General features: G+C 48.0%; 1 protein-coding gene across 2 annotated transcripts; it reads left to right on the forward strand.

Moving 5' to 3' along the window:
• Nucleotides 1-3,569: 3,569 nt before the first annotated feature.
• Nucleotides 3,570-24,042, forward strand: LOC119229727 (RNA-binding protein Musashi homolog 1). Of its 2 annotated transcripts, none has more exons than XM_037490393.2 (14): nucleotides 3,570-3,709; nucleotides 4,238-4,278; nucleotides 4,977-5,058; nucleotides 5,250-5,334; nucleotides 12,729-12,770; nucleotides 13,232-13,324; nucleotides 18,442-18,490; nucleotides 19,083-19,165; nucleotides 19,356-19,473; nucleotides 20,431-20,511; nucleotides 20,837-20,893; nucleotides 21,573-21,632; nucleotides 21,830-21,984; nucleotides 22,065-24,042. In XM_037490393.2, exons 1-14 carry the CDS (start codon nucleotides 3,651-3,653, stop codon nucleotides 22,137-22,139), a joined length of 1,080 nt encoding a protein of 359 aa, XP_037346290.1. In that variant the 5' UTR covers nucleotides 3,570-3,650; the 3' UTR covers nucleotides 22,140-24,042. The 2 variants fall into 2 exon arrangements, with proteins under 2 accessions (XP_037346290.1, XP_037346291.1); XM_037490394.2 differs by having other exon boundaries at nucleotides 22,098-24,042.
• Nucleotides 24,043-25,572: the final 1,530 nt, after the last annotated feature.

Below are 25,572 nucleotides of genomic sequence, written 5' to 3' on the forward strand. Positions count from 1 at the left end.
CAATAATGTGTCACTATCAAACGAACCTCTCATTTCGCATTGAATGGATGCAGCAGTTGATGTCATGCCGAAGCGGGGGCCGTGTAGATGTGACAATAGATAGGGAGTTAATAATGCACTCAGTACACCAGTGTGATGGATAGACTGACTTTCAACCAACTCTGACTCCCGTTCCCATTTCCACGGTGGCAGGAGCAGTATTGACAATCTGTCTTAAACTGTTGGGTCTCCACGGATTTGTAACCAGAAGCCTTTTCTGCGTCCATCAGCCCCGCCGTCCGGCCGGCATTACAGTGTGGATCTTGCGCTCGCACAGTCCACAGACAGAAATAGTCCCGTAGTCATCGGGGTAAATAGGCTGTGGTCTGTTGGTGCTCGCAGGAAGCCTCTGGAAGCCTTCCTTCCAGCACCGCCAGTCCAGTTTGTTTTATTGTGCGCACGCGATTGATAAAAGGTTAACGCAACCTTCAGTCAACTGTTGAAGAGACCTGTATATCCCCCCCCCCCCCCCCCCCCCCACACACACAATCTCTTCCTTCCTCTCCCTTTCTCTCCTCCCTTTGTCTCTCTCTCCCTTTGCCACACCTTTCCCTGGAGGGGGCGGGGGGGGTGGGGGGGGGGGGGGGGGATTGTGATCGGGGGAACGGAGGTGGGGCTCCTGGCGCGGCCACAGGTGTGCGCCTGCTTCCTCCCTCCTCCTCTCTCATGTAATGATTTCTTTGGCTCGCCACCTGCCAGGTGGAAAAAACACCCACAGCAAATGGAGTGCTTCCGTTTTAAAAGCCCTTTTTTTTTTTTTGTCTTCTTGCTCGGTTTGTCTAGATCCATTAACAAACATTCCATCTGTGTCCCTTTTCATTCTCTGCATTCACAGTGAGCAGTCTTCCTGGAGCTACTTGTTGCTCGTCCATGTTTTGCATCGCATGCAAATCATGGCTTTTGGTTCTCAAAACTGCTGCAAAGCTTCCAGCGGCTAAAGCGGCGGCTTCTCACTTTTCAATGGTCCAGAAGCTGCCTTTTCGAACTCTTTTCTTCGGAGATGCCCTACTCAACTCTCTTTCAAATGGCCTCGAGGGTGGTGCAGAGCAGGTCCCAGGCCCTGGATGGTCAGAGGTCGCTCACACACAATGTGTTCCCAACTGTGGGTCAGCTGTGGTCAAGGAAACAAAAGCAGTCCAGACATGGCTTGGACAAACTATCGCAGTGTTTTAGGGTGGAAGAGTGACAACGGGACAGAGGGAGGGCGACAGGAGAGGCAGGAGTAAAGAGTGCAATGTGAGCGCAGAAAAAAGCCTCTCCCACATTCATTCATTGTGCCTTCGTGCATTCTTTACCAGATAGAAAATGAAAATAGAAATGTAATGCCCACATGGAAAAAGTTAGCCAAAGTTGCATAAAGGCCGAACGTACAGTACAGTTCGCACAAGTACTTCTGTACTTCTGTTGTACTTGTTCACTTTCAAATAAATGCATTATTTTATTATCATGAAAAAAAAAGCTGAGTGTTTTTGCTTTACTCGTATCTTTTCAAATCGCTCTAACTTGGAACCTCCCCCTCCCCCCACGCCGCCGTATTCCTCCTCTCTTTTTTTATTCAGTGCCATTGATCATGCATGCAGAAGTTCAGCACGCCCAACCACAGCTCTCGCCAGGATAGGTTAGCAAGTGCAGGGCCTTGTCCTACATACTGCTCTCTTGCTATGGTCCACCAGGCCACAGTCGCACCCTCCCACCGATACGCCTCCCCTCACTGACTTCCCCCACCGCCGAACACGCACATGCACACACACACACATGCACACACACACACACAAACACTCTGCACAGAACCAGCACATCCAGGGATCATCATGTGGTGCTGGGAATGTTAACTCGTTATTACCAAAAACTTGAAGTCACTTCTGGGTGTGATTCAATCTCACTCCCAACATGGTACGTGCACACACACACACACACACACACACAAACACACACACACAAGAAGGTGTTTAAGTCAAGTCTTTATCCTACCCGAACCACAGAAAACTAAATCTTTGCTTGATACATTTCCTCTGTACTGTAAGAAAACAGAAACAAATCCTAAATGATCCCATCAAGAGAATTTGCTGTGTGCCGTGTGATTTCTAGCTCCGCTGGGTGTCAAGGTCACCATCTGACGAGTTAAGCAAGTGCATTTCACATAACTCTGTGAGCACTTGTTTCACTTTTTCTGGAGCAGCTGAGGCATGTGACGAAACTGCTCAGCTGACCGGGCTTGGCCTGGCCAAAAGAGAGGCTGACTTAGAGGTAATACTGCTAATCTACCACTTAGCTGGTTAGGACGGCCCGTCACGTGGGCTGAAAGAGAGAGGGACCGGTTGAACTGTGATTGGATGAAGGATGGAGAGTGGTGATCACAGCTGTTTTGGATGCGATGGATTAGGATGAGAGCTCGGCAGCAGGAACAGGTGGGCTGAGGGTTCTGTGAGGGTTGGACCGGGAAAAGATGAGAAGGCGGCTGTGTTGGGTTCTGAAATGTTTCGGGTATGTGGGGTTAATGTTGACGATATAAAAATAAGGTAAGCAAATGAACACATATACGTCATATACTATGACGTAACACCATGTCCAGATCCATGTCATATCAGATGACACTGTATTAGATCACATGGCATTAAATTAAAGCTTAATGGAACACATCACATACGATCACATCACATTACATCATATCATTTCACATAATCTGGCATCACAACTCACAGCATGTGTGACAATATCACATGATTGTATCCCATATCCGATCATGCCGACATCACTATCACATTACATCACATATGATCCCATAAAAGATTATTACATTACGTGAGATCACATCATAGAATCATGTTGTTGTCCTCCTTGCAATCTGAAACTAGAAGAATGACTTCCATATCCTGTTTTGTAACAACACGGTACCTGATCACAGATGCCTCATTTCACCCGAGACCTAACCCGGTACCATAAGAAGACTCCATCAGCAATACTAGCCAACTTTTAATAAAGGCCAACCATTTCTAATGACAGACGTCCATAATTAGAAGCGTACCATTGCATGGAAACATCCAGTGTGATCGCATTCATGTCTTCTAATTTATTTCTCAATCTTTATTTCTCTGTTTTCATTATGATTAAAATAAAATAGAGAGAAAAGCGGCCGTGCATCTGAAACGCGTTTAACGGAGCATGCTGTTGTGAGCGCGCAATGACGAGGACGGAGGGGAAACACTACAGAGAGAGAGAGGCGGGGGGGAGACAGATAGAGAGACACAGAGACAGAGAGAGAGAGTGCCAGTGGCAGCATGAATAAAGGCAGGCAACGTGCAGGAGGGAGGGAGGGAGGGAGGTGGCGGGGGGGGGGGGGTCCTAGGCCCCGGGTAGGCTACGGGAAAACGAGGTAGAGGGTAGAGGCGGAGCTTATCTCCTTGCGTGCACGCATATGTGTGTGGTGTATTTGTGTGCTTCCTCGCTCTCCCCGCCTCCTTTTAGCCCCCTCCCCCCTCCTCCCCCCCCCCCCCCCCCCCCTCGCCCGTCCCCTCTCGGCTTGCCCGCCCCTGAGTCTGGAGCAGCACAGCAGCGGAGCTTCACTGCCTCCCCTCGCCTCACAGTGCGGGAATACAGCAGCGGAGAGCGGAATGGAGACGGAAGGGAGCCAGAGCAGCCTGTCCTCCGACAACTCCCCCCACGACCCCTGGTAACAGCCCGCGCGCGCCTTTCCGCGCGCGCCTTTCCGCGCGCCTCCCGGCCGCCGAATCCGAGTTCACCTTGGACTTTAGCGGAGTTCCGTGCGGGAGCCGCGCCGAGACAAAAGACGAGCACGCTGCGTGTGTGTGCGTGTGTGCGTGTGTGTGTGTGTGTGTGGGATGGATCCACTCAGCGAAGGAGACACAGACGCGCCGCTGCTTTCCGCCTGTCCCCCCCCCTTCTTGTTTGTTTATTTTTCTCGGTCTTTCCGCCAGAAGGCCACATTGCAACTTCTCCCCCATCATCTGGGGGGAGAAAAAATCCTCTCGTTTTCCCTTTTCTTCCCTCCTCTAGGGGATTATAACGGCGCGACTGGCCGATTGGTGACTTCGCAACATGGCCGATGCTTTCTTCTTACTTTATTCATGCTATATTACACCCCCCCCCCCTTACCCACCCTCCCCATTCCGAATGTGTTGTGCTCTAAAGACCGCGTGTTATTTACCTGTGACTTACAGCTTGTGTTTCTCTCATTCAGCAAAATGTTCATCGGGGGTCTGAGTTGGCAGACGACACAAGGTGAGCTGTCCCGCACGCTACTTTAACAAGTGTGAGCGAAAGCCCGCTGTTCGCTCACGCACGCACGCACGTCACCCCCGAGATGCTTCCCGGAGTTGAGCACGAGCTCCGTGTTTTTTTTTTTTTTTTTTAACAGTTGAGATCCTAAAAGGGGACCGCGGCGAGGGGGTTTACACGCAGCGACGTGAACGCGCGCGTCCGCCGTCTCGCGGGCGCTCCGCCGCGTCCTCGGAAGGGCATCGGCGGCTCGCCGCTAGAGCAGAACTTCGGCGTGCTCGTCGTCTGCACGGCGTGTCGCCGAATCCATTCATTCGTTTTAAGACGCGCAGGCGCGGGCTTGATGCGCGAACACAGTTCATTCCCGCGGAGGCCCCGTGTTTTTACCCCCGTCACACACACACACACACACACACACACACAAAACAACAAAAACAAGCGATCATCACCAAGTGCAGCTTTGCTTGTGGTCCGCGGGGCCTTAATGGGTTATTATTATGAAGGGTGAACAGTCTCTTAGGACCGGGAGGGGAGTAGGATGGGGCTGGGGAGGGGGGGGGGGGCACAAACACAACGTGGTCCCCCTCCCGACCCCATTGTCTCTGTGCAGCCACTGCCAGCGCATCACCAGGGCCTGAAATATTTTTTTGTAAAAATCGGTCTCATGTATTTATGTAACCAGCCCCTTGCTGTCTTTGCAGAGGGCTTGAAGGAGTACTTCTGTAAATTCGGCGAGGTGAAGGAGTGTATGGTGATGCGGGATCCCGTTACCAAGCGGTCGAGGTAAGAAGGAGGCGTGTGCGCGCTGCCGTCCTATCGCTGCGTGCCTCATGCCTCTTCCACATGCTTCTTTTTTTCTGCTTCTTTTTTTTGGGGGGGGGGGGGCGGGGGGGGGTTTGAGATGTTGCGAGTTTGCATTCTGACTTGATCTGTTTTTTAAAGAATTGCATGTGCTTATGTCCTCTCCTCTGCAGGGGGTTTGGGTTTGTAACGTACGCGGAGCAGGCCGGCGTGGAGAAGGTTTTGGCGCAAAACAGACACGAGCTGGATTCCAAAACGGTGAGTTCTTCCTTTTTTTTTTTTGAAGAGCTGGATGCTGCCAGCGAGTCGTGAGGGTAAACTTTTCCAAATCCGTGTAGTATGTTTTTTTTTTTTCCCCCCTCGGTGCAGTTTGCCTCCCACCGTATGGCTTGTAAAGTTGAGCCCCCCCCCCCTCTCTGCTCATTTCCCCCTACAAATCCTGGTTCAGGGCGCCAACATGAAAGCGTTCTTTCTTGGTCTTCATTGCCATGGTTACCTGGGGGGGACCTGAATGGGGTAGGAGCCCCTGCTAAACCCCCTTACAGGGTTTGTGCACAGAGCTCACATGTTTTTTTTTTCTCATATAAATGATCAGCACCATTTTTTTTAGTGGCAGAAAGAAAAGAAAACACTTTGAGGGGAGGAAACAGTTGGGGGGAGGTAAAAAACGTATGTCAGAGGGAAGTCTGTTAGGTGCAAATGAGTCTAAGTTGATCAGGAAGGGGATTCTCTGTGATGTCCTACACATGTAAATATGGGGTAAATTAAAACAGAGATAAAGGTCCCGCTTGTGTTCGGCTACACGGGGGAGAGCAGGACTATGAGGACGTTGGGGTCAAAGCTGCTTATTAAGATCTAACATCTATGAAGGTGTGAATTTTGCTGTCTCGGTCTCGGAGTTTCGCTGCAGAAATGGCGTCTGGGTGTGTCAGTTTGTGGCCTCTCCTAACCACATGGTCACACACACACACACACACACACACACATCAGGATCGTTTGAGAGTGAAAATCGGTGGCACGGAGAGGCATCGGAGCCCAGGGGTGGAGAAGTTGAGTTGGTTAGTTGTTGGAGCAAGCCTGTTGCCGGGGGTGACGCTAGCCACGGGAGACAGTGCAGTGACTGCACAGCCTGATGGGATTTATGTCTCCATAACAACTTCTGAGCTATTTTGCATTAACTTAAGACACTTTGCTCCGTTGGGCAGCAGAGCTGTGACACACACACACACGCTCTCATAATGTTGTTTCACAGAACAGAAACACTTAGCCTGTCTGTGCGTGATGGGGAGGTTATCCGTGTGCACTTAAGGTTTTCAAATGTTGCCGAGTTGGACCTGCAACAGCCTGCAAACAGCCACTGTGAGGTTGATTTACAAAATAAGCGATGCGGACTGGTGATTTGACCTTTTCTTCTTCTTCGGAGTGAGTTCTGAGCAACTCACTGTTACTCAGTGAGTCAAATGACCTCCTATTAAAGCCAGGTATAAAAGAAAAGCCGGAGCCAGATCACGGCTCTGTGTTTTGTGAACCTTCAGTTGGCCGGCTTCTGCTTATAAACCAAAATACAGCATAAGGCTAAACAACAATAATAATGTTAATCACTCAAATGCAGCTTTGGTTGCTCAGGTTGTCGTGGCAGCAGCTTGGGAGGGGGGGGGGGGGGGGGGGACGACACACCATGGAAACATTTACCCAACCAGGCGTTTTAAACAGGTTGCCATTTTGTCGTTCCATTTTGGGAATAAAAACCTAGAACAATAATAATGTTGCTTTCCCCCTTTTCTTTATTGCATATAGCCTTATTCTACGAGAATACGTAAAAAAAATCACAACCCAGCGCCAAGACAGCTCGTTCCTCAATGACTCGGCCCGGCTTTGCTTCAGTAAGAATAATTATGAATAAAGTCTTTCAATAATATTTTTCATCAAAGCTTAGAGTCAACTGCGGGTCAAATTCTGAGGCGAATATTTTTAATAACAAGCGCAGCTTCATGGGATCAGTGTCAACCTCTCTGTAAGGTTTCCAACACCTGTCCCAGTTTAATTATTGTTTCGACATTTATTTATTTCCATGCACTTTGTGTCTCCCCCCACACCTGGGCCCTTTCCCGCCTCCCTCCGTAGTTAGAGCAGCTATTGTTTGATCAGCAGGAGATGTGAGAAGGACACGAAGAAGAATATTCGATGCTCGGATTCTTTTTTTTTCCACCCCTCATTTTTTTTCTTTCTTCATTTTCTGAGCCTTTGGTTCGCGAGAGAAGACACCGCAAGGCCCGAAGCAGGAAGGAGGGAGACGGGAGAAAGTGAATGAAAGGGATGTGACAGGGCGACGTGGGGGTGTGCAGGGACGCGGCGGTGAGGAAGGAAACAACATTACCTGGAGCCAAGGTTCATGCCTCGGTTAAGTGGTATTAAACATTTACAGTCCGGTTACGTCCAATAGTGTAAAATCCCTGGCTAGGAAGCTCCAGCAGTGATTGAACATAATGGTTACTTTCAATACCTGTGGGGCTAAGAGCTTGAATGCTACCAATGAGGGGTTGTCCATTGTTTCGGTTGGAGGTTAGACTTCCTGTCGGGGCAGAGCGCGGCCTCGGGGGCCGCGGCGTGCTGACGTGTTTCTCTGGACAGAGAAGAAGGGCACAACTGGTATTTGTTTTCTCGGGGGAAGAAGAAAGGACGGGAACAGACATTCCCTGAAAGGCGCTCACTTCTCGCTCGCTCGGATGGACAAAGGAGCGATTTTAGATTTTGGCACGTTCTATTTTTTTTTGGGAGTGTAGTTGGGAGGTGAGAGTCTTCAGATGAGCAGAAAAAGCAGCGCTGGGGGGGGTTTGTGACAAGGAAATTTGAAGAAAATGCAACATTGTTTTGTGCACATTTTTGATAAAGTAATCGGTTACACCATTGAAATAGGACAGTAGACAGCTCATGATTCTGTGTTGTCATTTCTCTTTTATTTAATAATTATTATTATCTATAAGAAAAACCTTTTTTTAGAGAAGGGAATTAGAAAAATAAGCAACATAAAAATTCCTTTAAAAAATGTCCTTTCCGTTTGCTTTTGTTTAGAGTCAAAACAACAGTGGAACTAAACTCAAAACAGTAACGTGTTTACTTGCTCCAAACTTTCTATCATTTTGGCACAAAGCCAACAGTGAATGTGTGTCGGGTTGGGTTGGGGGGTGGGGGGGTGGGGGGGTCCGGTGCTGGTATAGCTGCCTCCTCCTGAATGTCCTGTGCACTGTGACAGCAAATGTTGGCACCGGCCCGGGCCGAACACCTGCTCAGTGGAGGGTGGAGATGCCGGCTCCTCGCTCCCTCCTGGAGCTTAGCTGGTAGCGCTGACGTGGACCCAACTGGGGATGGGAGGTGAGGGGGGGGAGGGGGGGGGGTGGAGACGGTGGAGGAGAGAGGCAGAGCGAAGGGAGGCCCGGCTTCCCGTGCTGTAATTAGTATGGATCTGAAAAGGAACTAATCCGATTGAGGGACACAAACTGGATTGGGTGTCCGAGGCCCATGCCCGGGCCTCAGATCCGGCGATGGCGGCGGGACGGGGCTCAGAAGGAGGATCCAGGGTTCTCCCTCCATGCTGCGTGTGCTCAAACCCACCCCACCACCACCACCACCACCACACATGGCCTGACGAGGCACCCCACCAAGGTCACAGGGGTGGGGTTGAGTTTTGGAGGTAGAGGAGAAGGGGGGGGGGGGGCTCCTCATTAGTGAGCTTCATTAACTAATTACTGTGCCGCTGTTCAGCTGTGCAGGTTGACCTTACTGACCTGAGCCCGGACCGGGTCTCTCTCTCTCTCTCTCTCTCTCTCTCTCTCTCACCCGGCCTGCATGCATTGACGAGCCCACTGCTTTTGTGTCCTCTTCCTTTTATGGCTTTTTTTTGTTGTTTAGTTTATATTGATTACATCGCCATAATGGTGCAGCCCGTGGTGCTATTTCTCGTGGGTGTTTGCCATTTTGTTGCTAGGGTGCGCTGGCAGATCGGCCTACGTGTCACAGAGCTCAGACCCGACTGAATTTATGGGACGGCAATACACTTGTTGTCTGTGGAGGGGGGATTAGCGCGTGTGCTCATTTAATTACATGTATGCGTCACTTTGTGTACATGTTGTTGTGTTTATGTTTATGCTGGATTATGTGTGTGTGTGTGTGTGTGTGTTTGTGCCTGTGGGGGTAGCAGGGGAGCCCCAGTTCCTCTACGGGCCCATCTGTTTTGTGCTCTTTGTCCTGTTAATTAATGAAATCAGAGGGGCTGCCTGCTGGGACGGCCCCGCTGCACCGCCACACCGGACAGGCCCACTTTCTCATGGGCTGACTCTGTTTTACAAATGAATGCCTCCTCTTTTCTCCTTATTCTCTCTCTCTCTCTCTCTCTCTCTCTCTCTCTCTCTCTCCCCCCTGTACCCATTGATTTGACGCCCATTTTTTTTTTTTTTTTTTCCAGTTTGTAACACTGGTGGACGTGCCGGGCCACACGAGGTGACTATTGGTCGTAGATTAGTCTAGTCCTAAAAGCTAAACCACTAAAATCATTTCGTAGGCTTCTGCCGTCACTTTGCTACTTTAGATCGAGCGCAGGTTGGATGTCACGAAGCAGGATGTTAGTCAGATCCATTTCGAGAACACTCAGTCATAACTCTTCGTCGTCAGTTCGGGAAGAGCAACTTTGTTCCATCCTGCAAATGTTTAAACACCGTTCAGGAGCAGGTTCTGATTGGGACTGTTACATCGCAGAGTGTCAAACCCCCCGAAGAGCTATTTCTGAGTGTTGCAACCTTTTTGCTTTGTGGCCTGTCTGTCTTCTTTAAGGCTAATCAGCCAGTCTGATAGATGCTTTAGTTTTCATTCATTTCAGCCTTCCTTTGAGTACGGCCAGATTTAGAAATTAGTAGACATATTCTGTTTTTTTTCACTGAAGTGGAATGATTTGTTAACAGCATGGCATGACTGTAGATAATGCATTAGGCCTAACCTAGTCTAGTTGGTAACCTTCTGAATTCCAGGATGTTTTTTAAGAGCTCATGATGATTTAAAGGCTTTGAAATGACGTTGTTGTGACAACATATAAAATGTGGGTGAAAAATAGTATTAGACATTTTTCTACACCGTTTGTAGCATGGATTTGGTGTTTTTATGTGTCCATTCTTGTTGCATTCACACGATTGTTGCATCAGCGTGATGACGTTTCTTGATGCGTCCGTTTCATTCACTGTAAAAGCCGTAAACAAAAGTTTTCCTATCGGTTTTTAAAGAGCACATCCTGCTATATTCTGTATGTATTTAAAACAAATACACAATCAACATTACTGATCTGCAACGCCTGAGCATTAAAAAAAAATCTGTTCCCAAGCAGAATTGAAGAAGAAATATACCTTTTTAAAGACCTCTTGACAGGGGGCCGATTATGAAAATCACAACGTGCTGTTAAATAATTCAGATGATCTTTTGCATATCCGCTGTACTGTATACACAGGCCACGGCAGCCTTATGTCGATGAGGGACTTGCTCTCTGCCTGATGTCATTGTCAGCTCATAGTCTGCGTCTCTGCCCCATTATGGCCTCAGGGCTGCACCTGCCCGCTAGTTTGTTACAGCAGTTAAAGGCACCTCTCAGCAGCTGCGATTCCCCCCCCCCCCCACTTTGCAGACTGTAGTCGGGGGGGGGGGGGGAAATATGCATTTACAGGACACAATATTGAATCGTCATGAGGAACATTGCTGCCTCCCGTCCGAGTCTCCTGCTTTCATCCTTTCGGGTCACTGCAGCTCCTCCTTTGATTATTATCGCTTGGTGGGGTTCTTTCCACGAAATGCACGTGCAGGATTTTTTCACTATTTTCTCACTATACTTGTATTTGTATTTGTTGCTTTGCGATAAGCTCACTGTATGGGAGGTAACGATAGAGCACGAATGCTACATTCGGGGCCGGGGGAGAAATGCGCTGTCGTCATTGTTTGTGAGGCCGCTCTGTTGTTGCACTGCTGTTGCCGATAGTTGCCGGTGGCTTTGCGTGTCCTTGTCACCGTTGTCTTTGTGCTCGGACCAGCTGGAGGTGACACCACTCCTCTCGTCTTTGTGGCCCACTTCAAGGTGCAAAGACCTTCTGCAATCCCTCCCAAGGACGCTGCAGCTGCATCTTAGTTACACAGAGCCGTGCTCTCAAAGCAGTGTTAAATCGGAGGTACTTAAGGTCCTCGTGGGATATTTTTGTCTGTAGATTTGTCGTCGAAAGCAGGGCATCATTGCAGGAAAGAGATGAAAGTGTCGTTTGAATATTGAACGAACACCCTACCCCGTATTGTGTGCATTGTTCACGTTACAAGTACTTATTTCTGGCCTCTTGATAGGCTCCCTCTTAGTTGCCAATATCAATTCAATACCTCTGATAGCGGGTGTGTGAGACACTAGAGCTCTCACTTCACACATCCAATTATTAGACCAAAGATGGAACTCTAAGACCATAATGCTCCACAAGGTCCTGTGACCTAAAATCATCTCCCCCGTTGGCTTGAGTGAGAATAACACAAGATTCCTCACACATTTAAAATGCCAGGCCCGGGCTTTGCATATTTAGCATTATTAAAGGCCAGCTCATTCAAAACGCATTTGCTTCTAATTTTATCTGTAACCTTGACCACAGCGGGGACATTCCACTTGGAAGAATGATGGATACAGTCAAAAGTGGCTAATCCAAAATGGAGGCTGCCTAGATTGGTGAGATTTAGAAAAAATACAAACGTATTCCGCATTTGAAATGCCCATTTTGGATTGGAGGCGGCCCCGCTCTCTCTCTCTCTGTTTGTGGCGACGATGCATTTAGTTGTGTCTCAATTCGGAGAATGTACGCATTCACGCCTCACTGTGTGTATTTTGTTCCCCGCGCCTGTTTGTTTAGATTTTTCGGCGCTCGCATAAACAAGGGTCCACTATACATCCTCGCGGATTAGCATACGTTCTATTTCTGGACTCGCAGGCCGTCAGATGGGCTCAGACTTAGAGGCTCTGTAAGTCATTCTAGTTAGTAAACAGAGCGATAATTCATTGGTGCCCAAAGTGAGGTTTCGTTAACACGTGTACATGATCGGCTACTGAACAACGTACCCGGAGCCGGGACAGATTTCCCCGTCTTCGCTCAAATAAACTCAAGCTGGGCGGGGCGGGGGGGGGGGGATGCGTTTAAACGGGAGGGGGGTGGGGGGGCGTCCGGGGTAAGAAACTCTCCGTCTCAAAAATACATTTGACTTAAATAAATAATTTTGCGGATACGATTTCAAAGTGATTGCGTGTTTAAAAGACACATTACATCTGTATGGGGCTTCAGGGACCAACCACAGAAATATTGAAAATACATAATAATGCATAATGCTACGTACTAAAAAAAAATAATATTTCCTTTCTTCGCTTTAGTAACGATGCAATTTCAATAAAAAAATATGTCATGTTTATTTTGCAATTATCATGATATGATATTATATTGTGTGCCCCTCCCAACATCGAGATGGTATATCCTGTGTCAACAACGCTGCTCATGTGTCAGCAACGTCCTCTAAAATCTTTAATAAGCGAGTGCTAAAAAACCCAAACCCCCGAAATGTTTCGCTCCAGCTCACGTTAACTCCTCTCTCTCCTACAGATCGACCCGAAGGTGGCGTTTCCCCGCCGGGCTCAGCCTAAGGTGAGTGGGCGAACGGCGAGTAGTCGGGACGTCGCGTGTCACCGCTCATCCCTCAGCCCTGGCCGGGCCGGGATTAGCGTCAGGCGAGGGACCAGAGATGAGCGGCAATCCACTTGTCCAGCACTGACCCTGTAACCCCCGTGACCCCGTGACCCCCGTGCCCCGACCTCACCCATCCCCCGACCAGCAGCAGCCAACATCTTACACACACACACACACAGGTTTATCCCGGCGTAGGCATAAATGAATGCCGCGACGAATGTCTTGAGAGCCCTAAAAGCCTTACATGTGACAGACCTTAAACTGAAGTGAATTAGGTTGAACGCTCCAAAGAGCTTTTTAGAAACTTCTGAGATTAGATAAAGTCCGACAAACACAAAGTCTCTTTTATCACCAGCATCTAGCCCCTGCCTCAAGTGATTAGTGGTAAACGAAGCCTTCTCCCTCTTCTGCGTTTCCAGCTGGTGACCAGGACAAAGAAGATCTTTGTCGGCGGACTGTCAGTCAATACCACCATCGAAGATGTGAAGCATTACTTCGACCAGTTTGGAAAGGTAATACATACACAAATCTATCCCACTCCGCCTCAAGGACTTTTTTTGTCAGACTGAACTAGTTCTTAACATCATCAACGTTGAGTATGTGAACAGTTTTGATCATTTAAAAAAATCATAGTAAATAATTGTAATGGAAGCGGAAATAATAATGTTACAATCAACACCGTTATTTCATAAAAGGAAATTGTTTGCATTGATTCGTAGTCTTTGGTTGTTGCTACTACCAAATGGAGGAGTGAAACTATTAGCTATTTCAATCTTTGGTCCAATTGCTATTGTTTTAGTGTTCGTAACTCCTTCAATCACTTTATTACATTTTCAACCATTAATTCGTCACTTTTAGCTAACGTTAAATGTTTAGAGTTACACACTTAGTTACAGATTGTGGTGCTCAGGTGTAAAACCGACTCTGTTATATCTTTTTTTCTATGAAAATCAAAAAAATCTATCTCCTCAAATGACTTGAGCTGCTCCAGAGTCTCCGGACTGGGAACAGCAGAAGTGCCCCCTGGGGTACAAGTCCTGTCGCCCTGTTTGGGAATTGCTGCTCTAATGGACTGTGGACCGTTAATAGATTAAACTCATCTGTAGGCTTTATTCCCTTAATTTCTCTCTGCTTTTGAAAAGCTAATTTTGCTCTTTTTATTTGACTCTCGCTCCCCTCTTCATTTGATTGAGGCACGGGGCAAAAGTGCAAATGAGGTCTAATGTCAGAGAACAAACAGCCACAATTTTAAGGGGATTGGAGAGGACTGAAAGAGAGAAATAAAGGACCAAACAACTAAAACAAAGGAAATGAAATGCTCTTTGGTCATCGATGAACTTCTCTGCCAGCCACAGTATTAGGCAGTTTGTTGCTTCATCTCTTTTGTCAGCTCTGTTGCTCTTTTACAATCATTTCTTGGTGTCAGGGTTCTTCATTTGTTCTGCTCGGCTCCTTTGAATGAAATTTGGTGAAAGGCAAACATGCTGTGGAGACAGATGAGTGGCCGGGGAGAGGGAGGAAGGGGGGGGGGGGGAAAGCAGCGAGAGGAGGGGAAGAGAAGAGGGAGACGGTGGGGGGCTCATAGGGAAGAAGCAACCCCCCGTAGAGACGGAGGCGGGGGTGAGGGGGGGGGGGGCGTGGAAGGGTTGAAGGGCAGAGAGAAGCAGGAATGTTGAGATAGTGGGGAGGAAAAAGGGGAAAACACCAATCTGATGGGCCATAAATAAATCAAGGTGTCCATCATTCATGAGACGCTGGGTTACTTTTTTAGCTTACTACACTTTGGGGGGTTCGGGAGCGTGTTTTTGAGTCAAGTTGAAGCTCTTCAGCATCAACTAATCAAATGCAACAGCTGCTGTTGTAACCGCCCCCCTCCACCCCCCCCCCCCCCCCCCCACCATACCCACAATCACCACCCAAGGCACCAACTCCCCTCCCATCCCACACACACACACACACACACACACACACCCTGTTCCAGTCCCTCTCTGCTCGTTGCCGTGGTGACCTGCATTCGGCCATTGTCCCACTATAATCCAGAGGTTTTTTTTTTTTTCTTCTTCTTCTTTTTGTTTCCTTTAAAAAAAAAAAAAAAGTGTGTAAGAAAGTGCCCATTTGCATGAATGGAAAGAAGGGTGTGCGCGTGCATGGGAGTGTCGCTGCCGTGGGAGGCGAGCTCGCGTTCGTTTTGCACTGACTGCGAAGGCCGGCGGCCAGCGATCAGCGGTCGTCGCGAGCGGTGAGCGGCCACTTCTGCCGTTGGTGTGAGCAGGAGGGCCGAAGTCTGAAAATGAACATCGCTTCAGATCGCAGGCCTAATGGATGGGAAGAAACCAACGGCACGGAGCGGGCCTTCTGCTTCGTGCCTGCCTGTGTTTTTCTCTCAGTTGGCCTCTGACTCATGTTTGGGGGTATTACCATATTTTAGGTGCTAGATCAAATTTGCGTAATTTTGGATCCGGCGGATGTTGTGTTTTTTTGTGCGTGACCGCCGCACTTCAAGGGGCATGTTGTGACACGTTGCCCGACTCGCGTTTTCTCATAAAATGGCAGCTCTGTGCCGAATCAGTTCTCCCCGGCGATCACAGGCCCTCGTATCTAAGACAACACTCCCTCCGCAGGATGAGGGAACGTTTGGACTGTTTGTGCACGTGAGACCAAAGCTGCATCGTGGATAGCGCACAATCCCACAGCGCATTCCTGCTGAGCGGGAGGTATTTCTTGTTTATTATCTGAGCCTGGTTACAAGGTGCAGGTTGGGATGGAGCGGGACTCGGTGTCCGGGTTTATTTTCATACTGTAGCACCGCCCCGCAAAGGGAAAACACAGAATGCACTATGCATTCGCTCGCAACTCTTTGATACATGCTGTGGCTGATTTTTTTTTCTTCTTTCGAGTCTAGTTCTGAAGGCACACCGACGCAAACCTCATTAGGCTGGGCCGAAAAGGAGGCACACTGCACACAGGTGTTTTTGGCCCAAATCGAGGTGTCCCGACTGAACTACAGGCCGCTACGGATCACGCATGCCAGCAGCCACGCTTGTATGAGACATTAGCCTGAATACTTAGACCTAGTGGAGAGTCGAAAACACCTGAGCAGAGCGTGTGTGGATCTGAGCAAATGGGTTTTTGTACTGGTAATCAGGGGTGAGGGTTGGATCATTTAGATCACTAGCGCTTCAGGCCCGTTGGTCGCACGGTCGATTATGTGTAACTTGAAGGAAATCCCTGCTTTCGTTCGTTTCCGTCCTGCTCCTTTCTCGGCAACACGAGTACCCTACCGAGAGAGAGGGGGTAGGTTTGGAGCAGTGAGCGAAGGAATGAGAGGATAAGATGAAAAATGCAGCATGGACGGGGCAGACGGGAAAAGTTGGGACTCCACTCACCCATGTGAGCTGGCGATTAGGAGGCTTGACTGAACACTTTGTCTGCTGGCCTGTTTAGAGAGCGATGGCTGCAGCGAGGGGGGGAGAATGAGAGAGAGAGAGAGGGGGGGGGGGGGGGAGAATGAGAGAGGGAGATGTGAGGAGACAGAAGGGGGGGGGGGGGCGAAAAAAAATGTGAATGCCACCTTTCATAATCTCGCAGAAAGTGTAATGAACTTGTCAGCAGACGCTTGTTCTCCAGACAATAGCTGCACGCTTCACTACAACGTGGAAATGTTCAATGCTTCCCTCGGAGAGAGCCGCGTGTGATCACAGCTGACCCTTGTTTTCGGCACATCTGAGGATGTCACAACCTCATGAGAATATGACCGTAACTTCTCTCTTCCCCCCCCCCCCCCTCTGCGCGCATGCCGACTGCTTAGCGATCGAGCCGCTCCTGGGCCAATCTCAGACCCCCGCGGCTATCCAATCGGATCGTCTTACAGCACCCCGGGGGCCGCGGACATCGGAGATCGTCTTCTTATTAGTTCTGGCAAAGGGCACGGGGGGGGGGGGGGGATGGTGTGCGCGACCACGGCAATAAGCCCGCACACGTGACCCGAATGTTCTTTCCCGTTCCAAACGGGGGGGAGACGACGCTAGCGTGAGGATGCGCCTCCGCGGCTCCTCGGGACGCCCCGCGCTAACCCGCCCGCGCATCTCCTCCCAAAAAGATGCCGTTAATGCTAATGCTAGTGCTAATGCTAATGAGGGGGGGGGGGGGGAGGGGGGGTGTAACTCTACTCTTATGATAACATGTTGGCTTGCAGCTGTCTACTTACTGTCCTGTTCCCTGGCTCTCTGCTGTGTCATTGAGTTTGGACGACCGGAAGGGCGGAAGGCAGGAGAGGAGGAGGAGGAGGAGGAGGAGGAGGGGTGGGGGGGGAACTGAATGAAGGACAGAGAGAGGAGGGGGGGGGGCTGTGGGTGAGCTGTGTGTGTGTGTGTCCAAGCTATATGTCGACAAGATAGGGGAGTTTAAAGGGTCGGGGAGGTCCGTATTCATCGTTTAACGAGGATTTAAAAATCTCCAAAAGCTCTTCCCCCCCCCCCCCCCCCCCCACGGAGGCGTAAACCTCGGCTGGAAGACCAGGATGTTTTTCACACATCAGGTGGCCTGCTCGTCCAGAGGCTTCTGGCACTCATGTTACGCTAGCTTGAGTTTCAGTGCACGCTGCCGTGTGGAAATAGCCGCGTAGCAACGCTGCGATGAGGGAAAGATCCGAGGGGCAGGTTTCGGGGAGGCTTGTTAGGATCCTTTTTTTCTTCCTCTTTCTTTTTTTTTTTCGGCACAAATAAACCGAACCCAGAGGTCCGGGGGCCTTGGCTTCCCTCCTTCGCTCTGTCTGTCGCCGCTCACGCCGTCGGAGCTCAGCAGAAGCCGCTAACTTTCCTGCCAGTGAAGGGCGAGTGAGGGAGGGAGGAGGGAGGTTGAAAGGGAGGAGGAGGAGGAGGAGGAGGAGGAGGAATATGAATAGGCAGTGGAGTGAGTGCAGAAATGAAAGTGGAGGGAAAAGAAGAATGAAAGGAGAGCGTGTTGACAAAGACACTAGTTCACTTTGTTCTGGTTTTCCTCTGATCCAAAATGTTCATTTATCCTCCATCAAAACTTCACCTGCTACAATTCATCAGTGTCCATTTTATCCCCCTCGCTTACATGCTGTCTCTCCCTCTTTTTTTTCTCCTCTCCCTCCATTCTATTCATTGAAATTAGTTTGCGACGGAAAGGGGCGGGTGGTTGGGGGGGGGTTCATTCTAATTGAAATTCTTTACAGGGTCTCCATGGGAATAGTAAAGTTTGTCGAGAGGGAAAGAAAGACAGCAAACGGTGAACCAATGAAAGGGGGGGAAAAGGGGGGGGGGAGCGAGCGCGGGACAGTGTGTGAGAGACAGGGACGGACTAAACATTCACTTCTTTTTCACCTTGATAGATTGTATTTCATGTAATTCTTACACGGCGATCCCTCCCCCCCCCCCCCCTCCCCCCATCGCTCTCCTCCCCTCCTCTCTCTTTTTTTCTTTCTTCTTTCCTTCCTCCTTTGTCACCTGTCACCCCCTCCCGCTCCACCCTCTCCATCTGTTTTCTCCTCTTATTCCAGTGTTAAAGAGGGACAATGGCCCCCCCATGCTGTGTAATGGTGCGTGTGTGTGTGTGTGCGTGTTAATGTGTCGAAGCTCATCTATTCTTCGCTCCCTTCTCGCAGGTCGATGACGCCATGCTTATGTTTGACAAAACAACCAACAGACACAGAGGTACGTGTGATGCGCAGCTACGGCGTTACACACTCTCTCTCACACACACACACACACACACACACACGCACACGCATGCTATGTTAATATGTGTCGACACACTTGGGGACACCTACAAACGTGTCCTCATTAATGAAAGGAGAAACAGCACGACAGAGTCACTGCGTGAACTTTTCACAAAAAGGAGAAGAAAAATGCAGATTTCTTTCCTCGAGTGAAACGGAAAAGACAAAAGAAGGCGAGGTATTCAGCGCAGGGTCAGTGTGGCGACTTAATGAGACGGCCGAAGCAAAAGGGTAAACTGGAGTGAGACAAACTGAGAGGGGTAATGGGTAGAAGCTGGTAAATCCGGGCTCATTTTTTCGGCGAACCACGCCCCAACAGCTTGATTGACAGGCCGGCCCGCCCGAGGGATGCTGCCGCGTCTTTTTGCTTTTTGTGTTACGCTTTTGTCAGAGAGACATTCTGTGTTTTTACAATATCTTTCTTTCCCCCGAAAAATAATCGTCTCTGTCGCTGGCCACGGGCAAACGCGAACACTCCCGAGAGGTCAAGGGTGGGAACAACGAGTCTGTTTGTGTGTGTCCTCCAGGCTTCGGCTTCGTCACCTTTGAGAATGAAGACGTGGTGGAGAAAGTGTGTGAGATCCACTTCCATGAGATCAACAACAAAATGGTACGCAATGTCCGCATCTCACCCCCTGCAGGGTTTCCACAGAAGAACTAAAAGTCCCCCCCTATTGAATAGATCTCGGGTGCCTGCCCACGGTTGAGCATTATCTTGTCGTGATGTGAGGATCGGTCCATTGTCTGCCTCGGTTCTTTTTACTGGACGTATTAACGGACGCCGGTTCCCCGGTACTCAGGTGGAGTGTAAGAAAGCCCAGCCCAAGGAGGTGATGACGCCGACAGGTTCAGCCAGAGGCCGCTCCAGAGTGATGCCCTATGGGATGGATGCCTTCATGCTGGGCATCGGGATGCTGGGTGAGACTCAAAATCACACAATCAAATAGCTGATAATAATAAACGGTTGTGAAGGGGTTATTTTCTGGGCAGTGGGTGTTGTGCATTAGGGAGCTTAACATAACAGAAATATTGATGTGGTGGACAGTTTTGTATCAAATATGCCGTCATGTAATGTCATAATTGGTTATATAGAAAAGAATGCGGTGTGTGGGTTATTGATGGGAAACATTTGTAATTTCCGTTGCATTTTTGTCAAAATATAGGACTGTTTTTAGGCATCAGAAAGCTTCAATGGCTGAATTTAATCTAGAACAGTGTTGTGCTTTTAATTTTTTTGCTCTATAACAAAACAAACCTCATGCCATGTGGAAAATGTCCTTTATGGCAGCTTACATTTTGTGTACTTTGACCATAAAATATCCGGGAAGGAAATCCAGTTGGCTGCAACTACAATTGGCTCCTCAATTGTGTTGATGTGTAGATCTGAGTTCCACCAATTCTAGCTCTACAAATCCATGATGTAAAAATTTAGAGGTCACAGACTGAAGGGCGACCGAGCTCTACACACATGGAGGGAAATATGGTTTGAAAGCCTCCTCGTGGCAGCACTGGTGGTTGCGTGGCTCCCTCTACTGGACAATCCACAGCATCGCAGGCCCCTTCGCCTCACAAACGGCTTGGGACGTAAACTCACGGGGTTCGGTTCGTTCTTACGGGGGAAAAGGCAAGACTGTCATCCTCAGCTTCATTGTAGCGGAAGGAAATAGACAGTTATTGAACTGTGATCAACACACAAAATGATTGGCTGCAGAGGTTCATGATGAAAATCCCATTACCAGCTTCAAACTAATCCATGAAAGGTTCCTAACTTGTTTGTTAACAAACAGAGTAGTCAGACTTCATAACGTTTTTTTAATTTTTATGGCTCTTTATTCAGCCAAGTTGACTAAACAGATAATTTTTTATTTCCCGCAGGTTATCCAGGTTTCCAGACTACTACCTACACTAGCCGCAGTTACTCTGGAATCGCTCCTGGTTACACTTATCAATTCCCAGGTAAGTCTGTGTACATCTATCATTTCTTGCACTCTTTATGTCCGTTTAAAAGATACAGGCTGCAGAATCAACGACTGTATGTTTTAAACTGACTTCTCTTCCTCTTCCTGTCAAGTGCTGGTCAAGAATACAAATCTCAAATGTTCGCAGACTTCTCTTTATTTGCTTACACATTCGTGCCTGTCCTCACAGTGGACGTTCTGTGCATGTGCGCGTGTCCACAGTAGCGCTCTGCTGTGGGTAAATGTGGCTCTGTTACTGTATTCACAGAGCTCTCTCTCTCTCTCTCTCTCTCTCTCTCTCTCTCGACCTCCTTTGTCTCCAGAGTTCCATTTAGAGAGGACCCCCCTCCTGACATCATCCCACCCCGCTGAGCTGGCAGGTCAGTGGCTCCTTAAAAAATAAGACACGCCATTTAGCAAAGAAAAGTCCCATGAATGTGAATAAGGACTTTAATGTCAAACTACTTGTCTCTTTGCCTTTGATCGCCTGGTGGTTCACTAGATCAGTGAACCGTTTACACAAGGGGGCAAAAAAGACAATAAGTACTTCCTGTGCATGTGATTCTACAAATGTTCAAACTGAATTCCAAAACTTACTTAACTGCATCGAATTTTTAATGAATTCAATTTAAAATCAAACTCATTATTCAATTGGATTCAAATAACATGATCACTTTGACTAACTATTAACAGGCGTTCCCTGTCTTTAACTCCTCTTCCCAGTTTCTCCTAATTGAGCTGCTTTAAGCCTCCGTGAGGTTCTGTGAACGCGGGCTACAGCGCCACCTGTTGGCTCTGACTTGTACTCAAGTTGTCATCCTCCCCGTTTTTATCATGAGCTTTTTTTTTGTTTCTTATTCAAAACACGTAAAGTCAGATTTAATTGGATGTTATGGTTTTGATAGGTAACGCTCTCTTCCAGCTGGATTTAAATCGGATGGCAGATATTTGCACAGATGTCAAGTCAACCGAGACTCAGCTGTAGGTCGTGACTCCCGATCTGACGGGAGAGCCATCCGCAATGACAATGCAGTAATTTGGTTTGTTTGTCACCCTCAGCCATTCCCCTGACTGCTTATGGACCAATGGCAGCTGCTGCTGCAGCCGCAGTAGTTAGAGGTACTTGTGTGTGCTGAGACAAAGAAATTGTGTACTTATGCATATACTTGCCTTTGGTAGAATGTGTGTACATAGTCGTGCTTGGACAAATAAAAGTATTTATAGACGCGTGTGTGTGTGTGTGTGTGTGTGTGTGTGTGTCTGTGTCTGTGAAGCCCTCAAGTGCTGAAGCCTGACTTATCTCCTCCATCTCTCAGGCTCCACCCCTTCACGCACAGCTGGTTTCCTGGGCACCAGCAGCCCTGGACCAATGGCTGAACTGTATGCTGCAGCCAACCAGGACTCAGGAGTCAACAGCTACATCAGCGCCGCTAGCCCCGCCCCCAGCTCAGGGTTTGCTCACGGTCTAGGGGTAAGTCATGCGCCCCACCAAAGAGCACGCACACACATCAGTATATGCATGGGCGCACGCATTATTCACAAATCTAATAGAAAGTCTACCCGCTGTTGTCCGTGTATCCCCAGGGCCCGCTGATTGCTACTGCGTTCACTAATGGCTACCACTGAGAAGACTCAGGGCACTGAAGCTGGGAGGGGCCTCTCTTCTGCTGACGAGCCAATCAAAATGCTGGCTGCCCTCCGATGGCAGAACCTGATTGGCCAGCCACAGGCTTTAGTGGCTCACTGTGGCCCCACCCACCGACTGAATATCTTTTTGAAATCCTGAACTGTTTCGCTGTACTAATCTCACTTCAACATAACGTCCCCACGTTTCTCCTCTTCTGTCCTCATGTAGTGTTATAACTAGACACCCCCCCCCTCCTTTGTTATCCATTATTTTTCTTTTGAAGCTGAGAAAAGAAAAGAAAACAATCTCTGCGGACCAGTTGTCATCTTTGACAAAGCCGCAGAGGTCCATTGTAAGTTTCTTTTTAATTATTATTGTTATTTTATTTCAATGTGATATGTCGTTTCATCATAAAATCCTTCAAAGCCGTTACTGATGTGAACAGAGAAAAGAAAACGTACGTTTGTCTGAAAAACATTTTTAACAAAGGAAGAACAAAATCCAACAAAGTCCTCTTTTTAACTCTAGCATCGCGAAAACATGGGAAAAAACTAAAATGTATATTTTGGTAGTCTTTAAAAACAAAACCTTTGTAATATTGTTATTAATATTGACAAAATAATAATAATCTGTAAGGTATTTTATTCTGTAATTGGTTTTAAAGCAATGTTTTTATGTCTTCCTGTAAGATATTGTACATATACTAGGGATGGGGGGGGGGGGGGGGGGGTGCGGGGTTTACCGAACCAGCTCGCATGTCATTGGTCGGTTTGAAAGGGTTAACAGCTATTTGATTGGCTGTCATCTGCTACTACGTGTGGTCATCTCACTCCTTTTATCAGTACGCGTATGCTAGTGTGTGAACGTTGGCCCGTCAGCTTCAGCCGATGGCCAGAAAAGAAACTTCCGGGAGTTTGTCTGCCACATCCGTACAGTTTTGTCACAAAATCCTCACTCTGTTTGCTTAGCTTCTTCGAAAAAAAAAAGAAAAAAAAAGCAACTCTGTCTTTGTGAATCGATCACCACAAGGAGACAGATTTCCTGCATCTTCACGAGAACTAGCTCAGATTGAGATGACGGACCAGCGAAGCATCACAGGAGCAGGAATCCGGGGTTCACGGGGTGGGGTTTGACTTGACTTCCTCTTTTTTTGAAAATACTGATATATATATTTTTTGCGCGATTCACTTGTTAATGTTTGTGTTTTTATTGTTTTCTCTTTTTTGTTTGTATTATTCCTGTTACGCGGTGTTCTCCGCCGTAAAAAACAAATGAAGGACATTCTAAGAGAAGCAACTGTAGAAAACATCACCATCCTGTTCTGTCCTCTTATCGCTATTGAAGGTGCATGTGGTTGCGTCTGGGTGTGTGTGAGTGAGTGTTTGTGCGCATACATCAAGGTGTAATATGGAACTACTTTTGGCAACGAAGGAGCATTCCGATTGCCAATCCTTTTTGGTACTGAAAAAAAAAAAAAAAAGAAGAAAAGATCACCCTGTTCCATTGAGGCTCATCTGCTCCTCCCCCCCCCCCCTCCCCCCGCCTCCCTCCCATTCCATAGTACGGTCTTATACATTAGTGCACTCCTGCATGTGCAGTTGCTGCTCCCTGTAGTGGTGGACTGAGGGGGGGGGGGGGGCGTTTGGTCGGTGGACCAGAAATGGAACAGGGTCTCGCTCCCAGTCGGCTCTGATTCAGGAGCTCAGTACAGACGCCACTGGCTGGCAGGAAAAGTTTGGGGAAAAAAAAAAAAGTTGGAACAAATTCAGCATTTGCAAACCCCAAGCGGGCTGTTTGTTCGGCCTTCTTGCTGCAGCGTGTTTGATGTTCAGCACAAGCAGCAACACTTCCCGATCCAGCCAGGAGCTCCTCTGTCAGAGCGACACCGGGACACGACGTAAAACTACTGCTGGACACCAACACTGTAACTTTTTACCTTACAATAAAAGCAATAAGTTATTTTTTACCTTACAAATGAAAATAGTACTATTATTGGTAAAAAGCAGACGACGTGTGGATGATTCTGCGGCATTAAGACTTATTTTCAGAAAAAAAAAGAAACTATATTTTTCTGTTTTGAGATCTTGTTCCCCTTGTATATTGATTTTAATGATGTTTTTATTGTGTTAATGTAAGGAGGCCAATGATTTGAACGGAGCTTGTTGCTCTACATGAGCTCTGGTCAAGTTGAAGATTTGGGCTGTCCCCTGCCAAGCTTTACAACACTGCTTTTCTTTTTTTCCCTTGTTTTATTTTTCTGATAATTTCAACTTTAAAATCCTAATAAATTATTCTAAAGCATTTGATTCTGATGTTTTAATTCATAGAGCTGACTTTATGTGCACACACACACACACTGATGGCACACCAGTTGAAGACTGCAGGCAAATTAAATTTGTTTCTCAAATCACATCTCTGACAGAAGCCGTGTTATTTGCAAGTGACCTGATTGAATTTGTGTGTCTACACCAGCAACCTACGAGCTGGCCTTTCTGTGCTAGCAGCAATGGCGGCGTATGTAAAGTGTATTTTGTTGTAGTGCTGCTCTTACTCTACTGCGTCGCTCCTTCTTAACACGTCAACTCTTTAAATCACATTAGAATCGTATTTCCAACCAGCTCCCAGTGTGTCATTCAATTCAATCACATTTGCATTAATTGCATCGCATCTTTTTTTGGTGTCCCGACTTTCTTCAATCAATTTGGATACATTCTGGATATGCCGAAAAATGGATTTGGAACGAGTTTTTGGCGACAGCGTGCAAAAATAATCTCCTCACACCGATATATGCAACACAAGGAGAATGGTTCCCTTTCCTTTGGCATTGGAAGGCCATTCGAGGCTCACCTTTTACTCGTGTACTGTTTGTGCTGCTCTACATGTCGCTGTCATGCTCTTTGTGTGTGATCAGAAACCACCGACACAAGTGATCAGAAAACATTTGGGAGCTTCTCTCTTGGCCACCGATGCCTCCAATTCAGACAACTTCTAACTCTCTAAACAACGTGTCAAATCATATAGGATCATCTTGTTACCTGAATATTTTCTGAGAAATTATGCAAAAAGCTACCAAAGGAGATCAAGGCCAAGTTCAAAGAGTAAAAAGGTAATGAGCACATGCCGTTTTTTTCTGCAGTTTTGAATTGGACCATAACTCTTTTACACACGGGAACATGTGACAGCAGAATATGTGAGCCCCAGCGCTCATAGGTGTGATGGCACTGAGCGGCGGGGGGATCACTTCCACCCGTCAGCATGTTGTGCCAGCAGTGGTAATCAGAGTCTGATCCCTCACACTTGGTCTCAGGGTGGTGTCCCGGGTGGTGTTGGTGGTGGTGGTGTGCTGGGCGGAGGCCAGCCCCGGGGGGGGGGGGGTTAGTGATCCTCTCCCATCTCCCTCCTGATCCCTTCTCTCTCTCTGCAAACGTTGTT

The sequence above is a fragment of the Pungitius pungitius genome, chromosome 8 (genome assembly GCF_949316345.1).
Source record: "Pungitius pungitius chromosome 8, fPunPun2.1, whole genome shotgun sequence".
NCBI lineage: Eukaryota > Metazoa > Chordata > Actinopteri > Perciformes > Gasterosteidae > Pungitius > Pungitius pungitius.